Source organism: Hydra vulgaris, chromosome 12, assembly GCF_038396675.1.
Source record: "Hydra vulgaris chromosome 12, alternate assembly HydraT2T_AEP".
In the NCBI taxonomy this organism is placed as follows: domain Eukaryota; kingdom Metazoa; phylum Cnidaria; class Hydrozoa; order Anthoathecata; family Hydridae; genus Hydra; species Hydra vulgaris.
Window position 1 is genome coordinate 41,569,189 of NC_088931.1, and position 10,812 is coordinate 41,580,000.

The window sequence follows — 10,812 nt, forward strand, 5'->3', positions numbered from 1 at the left end:
TTAATTTCCTTTAAGATTAAGTGGGATCCTTTTGAGCTACCTGAAGATCCTATAGATTTTGTTGATAGTCTCTCTACTTTGTGTGGCTCTGGTGACGAAAAATCACGTCATGGGTTAGCCATACATATATATAGCTGCAATAAATCAATGAATGATAAGTAAGAATTATTTTTCTTATTTTTAATTTTATATATTTAAATTTACTTACTACTTTCCATTGTAACAGAAATAGTTGTGCATCATTAGTAAACACTCTCTACTGCGACAGAAATAGTTGTGCTACCATCATTAGTAAACACTATCCATTGCAACAGTGACAGTTGTGCTACTATCATTAGTAAACAAGTATAACATTTGATTGTATGTTCTTCATTATTGAAAAACTTATTTTATTCTTTTTTTTTTTATTCAGATGCATGTATAATGCTGATGGAGACTTTTTGATCGGTAATAAATATTTTGACTAATGTATATTTTTTAGTTAATAGTTTAACATTTTGTTGAGATTCAATGTGTTGACAAGATTAAATTTGTTGTCAAATCTTTTTTTTTTTTTTTTTTTTCATAAATTTAAAAAGATATATCAATTTGTTAAGTTTAAAGCTTATCAGATAAAACATCGATTTTAATTAGATTTTTTCTAAAACAAACAAAGATTTGATTACAAATACAAATATTTAAAAAAGCAAATATAGAATGGGATTATTCTGATATTACTGACTGTTCAACATCATAAAACATTTGAAAAGTTTAGGTTAATGCTACATAATTTTTTGAGTAGCTTTTTTAGATTTACCATTTATGTTTAGATCAATATAACACTATCGCTAAAACCAATTAAATTTTATAAAAGTATAAGTGTTTTGTTTCTTCAATATAAATGTCTCCACAGAGCTCTTTTTGCTTTTTTTTAAATCTGCACATTAAAAACTCTCCCAAATGTACTCTACAAATTACAGACCATTTCTCATTCAAAAAAAAAAAAAAAATTTTAACAGTTGTTCCAACAGCATGTTTACAGCAAGTTCCATCAGGTTAAGTGTACTCAGGTTCATTGGGTAGAGTGTTCACAGCAGATTTGTTTGGGTAGGGAGAACTGTAGAAAATTATTTTTTTTGTAAAATGAACTAGCATATTTTTCAGAAAGCGTCCTAAATGTTCTTAAAAAACAGAACAACCTTAAAAACACTTAGTCTTTTCCTTCATAAGATTAATTTTTATAAAGAGTTCAAAAAGGACACTTACATGTATTACTATGATAAATATATTTCATCTGACTAAACAAATTTTTTAATGTCATCCCAATAAACAACTTTTTTAATGTTTTAGTGACATTTACCTAGCTCTTCATGTAGTTTTTTACAAAAAAATATTTTACAAATTAGCAATTTGTTTTTGGTCTCAAAAACACATTTTTTAAACAGATTTTATTTTAGATATATTTACTGATCTATAGTGTGCTTTTCTGATCTTGTATATTAACTGTAGCTGAAAATTCTTTTTGTTGTTGTTACAGTGGCTGAGAAAGGACTACTTGGCATAACTACAGAATTCGGAAAACTTTTAATTCACCCAGAAGAAATATGTGTAATTCAGGTGAAATTCTTATTTCTATTTTTCAATTTTATGAATATGAAAATAAAATAGCTTTAATTAGAAAAATTAAAAAAAAATTTCATTCGTCAGTTATTTTAGTATTTTTTCTTAGGTTTAACCTATTATGCTTTTCTTGTACAATTTTTTTATGTGTAAGTATTTTTAGCCCTTTTGTTCATTTAAAAATTTTTTTTTTCTTTAGCAAGGCATGCGTTTTTCAGTGCATGTAGAAGAACAATGTAGAGGTTATGTGTGTGAAGTCTATGATAATCATTTTGTTTTACCTGATCTTGGTCCTATAGGTTAATCTTTATTGATTTAATTTTTGTTGACACTTGCTAACAAGTTATTTGAAATTTTACTGTTATGAAAAGCAATATTATTTTTAAGGTGCTAATGGTCTTGCCAATCCAAGAGATTTTCAAACTCCAGTTGCTTGGTTTGATAAGGATTATCTTAAACCAGATGGCTTCAAAATTATTGCAAAGTATCAAGGCAAATTATTTAAAGCTGAACAAGTTTGTTTATTTATATTATTTTGCTTTATGGTTAAAATGTTAAATGTTTTTAAAAATTAAAATGTAAAACAAATATTTTGTCTTAAACATTTTTACTAGTGGTTAATTGGCACCAGGTTTTGACTAGATATAAGTTGTTTGATGTACTTGTGTAAAATTATTATATTATGATTTCTTGTACTAAATTATATTATCTATGATTTGAAAAGTTAAATAACTAAATATATAAGTTTTAAATTTTGATTACTAGAGAAAAAAAAATTTGAGAGGGGGGAGGGTAGTATGGTGCAAATATTATAAATGTAATAAAATTATGTAAATGTAATAAAAATTATATCTTTAAGGATCATACTCCTTTTGATGTTGTTGGTTGGCATGGAAATTATGTACCATACAAGTATGAACTAAAGAAGTTTAATGTTATCAACACAGTGTCTTTTGACCACATTGTGAGTCAATTCATTAGTTGATTTGATTGATGGCATTATTTTATACATACTTTTTTTTATAAAGTTTTTAAAGTTTGCTTACAATATTAGGATCCATCAATTTTTACTGTTCTAACATGTCCAAGCTTGAAACCAGGTACTGCTTTGTGTGATTTTGTCATTTTTCCACCTCGTTGGTCTGTTGCAGAAAATACTTTTAGACCACCATATTATCATAGTAAGTTTCAATTTTAACATTAAAAAAAAAGTTATTACGATATTTTACAATAAGTTAATGAAATAAAGAATTACATTTTTTTTAAATCTTTTTTTTGTGTGTGTGAATAATATTAGGTTAAGAAAAAAATTAAGTATACTCATTTTATTAAACTTTAGGAAACTGCATGACTGAGTTTATGGGAGTGTTAAGCGGACAATATGAAGCAAAAAAGGTTTACTTGTTAATTTTTCTGAATGAATTTTAATTAAAATATTACTATCTTAAAACGATGTGCATTGAGATAAGTCTTATCTAGTTTTATTAAAACCAAAAGTGCAAGTGATAAATGAACTTTTTTGAACTAACATAAATGCTATCCAAGTGATAAATGAACTTTTTTGAACTGCTCAAATATCCTGAGTGTTATCAGTGATAAGTGAGAACTTTTTTGAAATAAATAAAGTATAAACTTTTACTTATATTTTGATTATTATTAATATGTAAAATAAATTTGTTACAGTATGTAGCTAATTATTTTATTTTCTTCAATTGATATATGTATTGAAGCTATTCCTTTTTCAGTATGTTTTAACAATTTAAATGCTATAAAAAAAATTGTTACATTATGAATAACTTTTCATTGTTGGTCTTTTCTAAAATTTTTATTTTACCCGAAGGCTTTAAATAAATCAAAAAATTGTTTATAGTGATTGTTTAAAATAAATGCATTTAGTGTAAATTAACCAATGATGTTATGTTTAAATTTTTTTTATGTAGGCATGCTTTTTTATGATAAGTTTAAACATTTGAAACTATTTTTCAATCCCTTTCTAAAAAAATTTTGAAAGATAGTTTTTTAAGTTACTTTAAATTATGAATAAGTTAAACTAAATCTTCAGTTGCAATGGAATGATTTAGTTGCTTTATTTTTTTTGTTTTTATTTTTGCAAATAATTGTTTAAAACTTTTTTTTTAAACCTGACTAACTGATCAGAGCATGAAGTGATTAAAAATTACTATTTTAAATAGTCTTCTGTATTTTTTTTAAAAAAATTTTTTTCTGCAACTTTTTGGAAAAAAATAAATGTTTATACAATTTAAAAATAATATATATAACACTTTTTAATAATTTAAATAAAGTTTGTTCGTTCATTAAGCAATGATTAGAAGTAATTTAGAAAGCATTTTGCGTAACTTAAAACGTAACATAAAACATTTTAAAAAATGAGTTTTAAAGTAATTTATTTTAAACACAATTAAAAATGTAACAAAAGTAATTTTCACTTCGAGTTTGAGTTTTTTGAGTTTTATTTTAGTGCTTATATATTTTATTTTTCGTAAGGAATTGTTTTCTTTTTGCATTATTTTTTATTTTTTAATTTTCTTCCTAGCTTAAGTTTAGCTAGAGATTTTTTTTCAAGGCATTTCTAAAATGTTTAAAAATCATCTAAACATCTCAACAGTCGTGGTCAAGTTGTCAAAAAATAAAATAGCAATAGTGTTTGATCACATGCCATTCCTGTCTAAGACAGGTTTTGCACGGCTGTTTAACTATTTCACTACAATGTGATGTCAAACACATGTCACGTTATAACAAACTATAAATTCACTTTACACTACTTTTTTATTAATTTAATTTTATCAACAAAAAATATGTCGGAAAATGTTGCAAAAGAAAATTAGTGCACAAACTTTTAAATTGGTTTAATTTTGATTCCTTTCTTCCCAACTGTTGCTCATAACTATTTTGTTAACTATATTAATTTCTGTTTTTAGTCATTTGTCAATTGCCCAACTGGCAAAAGTTTCAATTTTGTGAGTTTGACAATTTCCTATAAAAGGTTGCATAAAGTTGCTTATGATGACCAGTTTATTATGATGACCATTTTAGTCACATTTTAGGTCTTTCTAAAAAAATTTGATAAGATCTAAATGTTAAAATGCACAGAAATAGGTAGAAAAGCAGTAAATGAAGCAACAAAGTGGCAGATCATAGTTATGAACGATGGCTCCATGATCAGTAACAGAGATACAGCAAAAAGATTAAAAATTTTGAAAGATGGCATCAGAAATACTCTGAAAATATTCAAGTTGGCAGGTGTAATCCAATGTCATGCAGGATCCAGAAGTTTTTAAAAAAATATGGAGCGCAAAAACAGTCATATTTTGTCAAGTCAAGTTATTGTGAACTTAAAAAAACATTCAGGAAAAACTAGGAAACTTTTTTAAAATATACTTGAAAACACTTTACTTTAAGAAAAACGTTTGTGTTTAGAAAATCCACATTGACAACCAGAGATTGGCACAAGATTAAGGCAGTGTAAGGAGAGAGATAGGTTGTCTTTAGAAAAGTGGAAGCAAATTATATGAAAGTACATTTGAAATTATAAATAGAAAAAGCAAAGTTTTTGTTGGAGATTTTTTTTTTTTAGAATCTGAAAAGTATAGTAATTGTTTTGTTGTACCGAGGTTACAAGGTGGCAGTGAAAGTGCTGGTTTTTAGGTCGAGATATAGCGTCTACTTACAAAATTATACAGTCAAAACATGGGTGTAAGAAAAATAAAGTACATTTAATTTCAGTATGATTACCAGATTTGAATTGAATTTATTTGTGCTTGGGTGGACCAATAGTTAGTCAAGGTCCAAATTTTAAATGCTAGGTTATATGTATTTTTTGAATTGACTTAATGTGGTGATAACAGGAATCAGTATAATTAGTGTAAATTTATATGCAATTATTAGCGGCTCTCATCTAATTAAAATGCTGTTAGCTTTTTTTGCGTTGTTAAAATATAATCATTGTGCATGAATAATCTGTGGAGCCATTTCCATTTTTGTTTGAAAACAATGCATAGAAACATTTAGTTTTAACTTCATTTAAAGATACCATTTTTGTTTTGGGTAATTCCTAGGTAATTTGAGCATGCTCAAATTACCCAGTATTTTTCATTGAAATTACCAAGTTTAAAGTCCTAAAATTGCAGTGGTTTTAATTGCTTTTTGAATATAAACAAAACATAGTAAAAATTTTTTATATTTTAGCAATACTAAATATTTTTCTGTAATTTTATTGTTTAAAGGTTTGAGTTAATAAAGTTGAAAAAATAACTAACTTTTTTCTTTCTTTTTTTTGTGCGTAAAACAAAGTAGTAATGTCTCAATAAAAAGTGGCTTAAAATTTGTTCTTTTAATGAATATATATATATATATATATATATATATATATATATATATATATATATATATATAATATATATATATGATAGATTAGGGTATGAGCGCTGTATATATATATTAATATATATATACAGCGATGTAACCTCTGATTTTTTCCCGGTAGCCCTGCAGGCGACTGAAATAGTTTATATTTCTTACTTGAGTTGCCCACTATGATAAACAGTATTACGGTATAATAATTTTTTTATGTATTTTTTATCTCGGGTAAACTTTACTCAAGAAAAAAAAATTAAACGGTTTAATTAAAAGTAAATTAATGAAGAAAAAAAGAGAAACTTTATAAGCTGTTAAAAAATATTGTTAAGTAACTTTAGTAACAAAGAGATATTGGTGAAGAAATATATTTAAACACTACTTTAAAGGATCATCATTTTTGTTGTAGTCAATATCTGTATTTTTTTTGTCAATCTTAATAAAGGTTTCATTACGCTGAGAGTTAAAATTCATAAAGTCATAATCGCAAAGGAAGGATTCCTAAAAAGAAAAATATTCTATTATTCTCTCTTAATTTTCAATTAAATTTAGTTAAAAATTAAGTTGAATGTTTAAAACATGTTTTTATTGTAATTCATTATACCAAGGGATTCATAAATTATGCAACTCTATATTTCACTAATGAACAAAAAAAAATCAGAAGTTTTCTCTCGCAGACATTTAAGTTTAATAAAAAATCAAAATAGCTCATTTAGTTTAATGAAAATCGCCGTGTAAAAAAACTTATAAGTTCTTATATGCTAAACTAATAAGTTCTTCAACATTAAACTTATTTAAAAAAAGTAAGTAATCTTGTAAGATTAAAAAAAACAAAAGAGATTCAGTGCTAGTAACGATTCAACTGCCCGCACTGTAGTGTATTCATTATTAAACGAAGTGTATACAACTTTAAATGCTTTTTAAAGTTTTCTTTTAAATAATCACAATGAATAAATCTTTCTTTTTACTTAAACTTTCTTAAAATTTCTTTTGTAAGTAAAAAACTGTCTGGTCGTCCTGCCGGGCTACTGACATGAATTTTTTTTTACATATCAATCGCCCTTTGAGAAAACGAGTTGTCCCGTGCCACCGAACAACCATGAGGGCACACCCCTGATATATATATATATATATATATATATATATATATATATATATATATATATATATATATATATATATATATATACATACACACACAAATATCCTTATTTTATGGAAGATATATATATATATATTTTTTTAAATTCAACCATAGTCAGGTATGTTTTAGGTTATTTAAAAATAAAAGTTCTTTTAAAGAATAGAAAAAATTAAAAAAAAATTTTTTTAAATAATTTTTTTATTATTTGATAGATTGCCTGCCCCAAGCAAACCCTCAGTCAATGTAGTGGCACTTTCTTGTAGCAGCAGGCTATAAGATAATTGATGTAGCAGTACTCCCTTTTAGCAGCAGGCTATAAAATAGTTGATGGAGTAACACTCTGTGGATGTTTTACAGTAAAAAAATAAAATAAAAACATTCAAAATTTTTTTAAAAACATCCCAGTCTTTTAATTTTTTGTTTTCTCAATTTTTTAAAAAAACAATCAATTTATTTAGTTTCCTCAAATAAATTAATGTGTGTTGTTGTAATCTGTACCTAATTTTGTTTTGCTGAATTTTTGTTTTGTTATTTTTTACCACAAACAGTAACATTTAACACATTTACTATAGCTATATATATATATATATATATATATATATATATATATATATATATATATATATTTTTATATATATGTATATATATAAAAATATATATATATAAATATATATATATAAATATATATATATATATATATATATATATATATATATTTATATGTGTATATATATGTGTGTATGTGTATATATATACACACATAGACAACATAAGCTAAGTATGCAAAGATATTTGTGTGTGTTTGTGTGTATATATATATATTATATACATATATACATATTATATGTATATGTATACATATGTGTATATAAATATATATACATACATATATATATATATACATATATATATATTTATTTATATATATATTTTTATATATGTATATACATTATTTATTTATTTATATATATGTATATACATACATATATATATATACATATATATAAATATAAATATATGTATATATATATACATATATTTATATATATATACATATATTTATATATATATATATATATATATATATATATATATATATATATATATATATATATATATATATATATATATATATATATATATATATATATGTTGCTTTTGGGAGTACGGAAGGAAAAAAATGATTCTTATGCCAACAAATGCGTCACTTTTAATTACTTTTGACTTTCGTACAACATTTGCGTGTTGTCAGAAAGTAAAAATCATTAATTTAATTACAAATTAATTGTTTTTTGAAAAAACCGCAAAAACGCAAATTTAATTGACCAGAATGTTTTTAAAACATTCTGAATGTTTTTAGAGTATTATGAATATTTTTAACAATATAAACAATGTTTTTATTTTTATTTTTTTTAATAAAATGTTTTTATTTGTATTTTTTTTAATAAAAATATTTTTATTTTTATTTTTTTTTACTGTAAATCATGCACGGAGTGTTGCTACATCAACTATCTTATAGCCTGACTGGCAACAAAGTACTGCTACATCGACTGACAAATAGCCTGACTCGCAACGGAGTGCTGCTACATCGACTGACAAATAGCCTGACTTGCAACGGAGTGTTGCTACATTGACTATCTTATAGCCTGACTCGCAACGGAGTGCTGCTACATCAACTGAGGGTTTGGTTGGGGCAGGCAGTCTATCAAGTAACAAAAAAAAATTCCGGTCTTGCATTTGAATTTTTACTTTTTGTCAACAAAACGTTGTGACAAACAGTTAGGAGTTATATATATATATATATATATATATCTATATATATATATATATATATATATATATATATATATATTTATATATATATATATATATATATATATATATATATATATAAATATATATGTATATATATATATATATGTATATAAATATATATATATATATATATATATATATATATATGTGTATATATGTATATATATATATGTATATATATGTATATATATATATATATATATATATATATATATATATATATATTTATATATATATATATATATATTAGGATGAACTTTTTAACTTTTTTTGGAATTTAGAATACCACTATGTAAAAAGCTGTTCTATGTTCACTTAGAAGTTCATAAATAAATTTTAGCTCAAAAGTCTCAGAGAAAGAGCTTTATGTAGAACTTGGGTTTAAGCCAACACATTTTTACCAGTTTTTCGCATTATAATTTCAAAAACAATTGTATATAAAACAACTCTATTAACACATTTTCTTAATATTTTAATCTATATTTATTAAATATGCCTTAATTATGTCTAGAAAATATTTGTAGATATTAATTTGTGATGTTGTCTGATTACCAATAGGATATTTTGTCGTTGTTCTTCATTTTGAGATGAGCCAACAAATTGCTGGATTATTCTGATATTTCTTAAGTTATTGTAAGATTCAAGATTCTTTAAGTGCCTTTAGTTTGAATATTATATAACCAAATCTTAATCTCATTATCAAAATCCAGTTTTATAAAAATAAACCAAAAAAAATAAACTTTCTTCTGTAATCAAATCTTTCAATTGAGTGTTATTAAGAACAACAACCGTTGGTTTTTCAAAGTTTGTAAGTTCAATTTCAGGCATTTTATGCTGAAGTAAAGTTTCTAAAATGTCTGATTTAGTTGCAAATCAAGATGTGAATCAGCTAAAACCATAATAATTGTTTTAGGAGATAAGTACCAAGAATGAGCTCGCATACTCTTCAACAGCCCATTAGCTGCCTTTAATTTTTTTTGTATAATTTATGCATTATTGAAAGCTCTAAAGTCATTTAAAACAAAATGCTTAGCAAGACTAATGAACAAAAAGACTTTGAAAACATGGCAGTCTTTTTTTTTTTCCTGTAGATAATTACTGGTGATGAAATTTCAAGGACTAGGTGATATATTGAATCCTGTCATAAAACCAGCTGCATGACAGGCGCCGGGCTGATAACTTTTAATATCTTTTAACTTATCAGAGTTGATGTTAATAAAAAGCAAGATATTTTACAAGATGCTTGTAATCGTCCCAAAAGTTGTGTTATTCAAAAAAAACTCTGTAAAACTTTTTGCTTTAAAATACAAACTGTATATGCCTGAGCCAAAAGTGAGTGAGTTCACAGAAAAACTTTTAAATCTGTATTTAGCATCAGGAGCAGAAATTAATAGCAAATACTCCATCTATCGCTTCCTAAAGTTGGAATAAAGTTTGTTATTTAGGCCTTTGCTTTTAGTCACAGTTATAGCTTTGTAAACATGTTTAATGTGCAGTTTGTAAGTTTGATGTCTACACATTAACCAAAACAGTGGTATTTTAAAACTCTTGTTAAAATCATAGTTGTTCCATCCAATCTGCCTGTATTTGTGGCAGTAGTGTCAGTACAAACTGCAAAAACCTGGTCAAGTACTTCAAAATACTCAAATAGATTTTGTATAACTAAAATCTGATCAAGTGCTTTTTTAGTGTTGCTTTGTACAACTCCTAGAAGAAGATCGTTTTTATGCCCAGACTCTGGGCTTGTAACAGAAACAGCAGTTCACAGTTAATTTTCTGCTTAAATTATTTATTTCAATATGGCTAACTACTTTATCATCAAAATAGTGAACAAGTTTTTTCCTCTTAATTCATCTCTATAGTTTTCTCATATTTCAATA

The 10,812-nt window shown here is 24.8% G+C and overlaps 1 protein-coding gene across 1 annotated transcript in view; it reads left to right on the plus strand.

The window, feature by feature from the left end:
* The window catches only part of LOC100201551 (homogentisate 1,2-dioxygenase), a 35,683-nt gene that overhangs the window by 4,240 nt on the left and 20,631 nt on the right, over positions 1-10,812 (plus strand). Inside the window, exons 5-12 of the mRNA XM_065813292.1 lie at positions 16-158; positions 413-447; positions 1,517-1,596; positions 1,799-1,898; positions 1,987-2,114; positions 2,459-2,563; positions 2,654-2,780; positions 2,939-2,994. Of these exons, the coding sequence (XP_065669364.1) occupies positions 16-158; positions 413-447; positions 1,517-1,596; positions 1,799-1,898; positions 1,987-2,114; positions 2,459-2,563; positions 2,654-2,780; positions 2,939-2,994 (774 nt within the window). The remainder of the gene's footprint in view (positions 1-15; positions 159-412; positions 448-1,516; positions 1,597-1,798; positions 1,899-1,986; positions 2,115-2,458; positions 2,564-2,653; positions 2,781-2,938; positions 2,995-10,812) is intronic.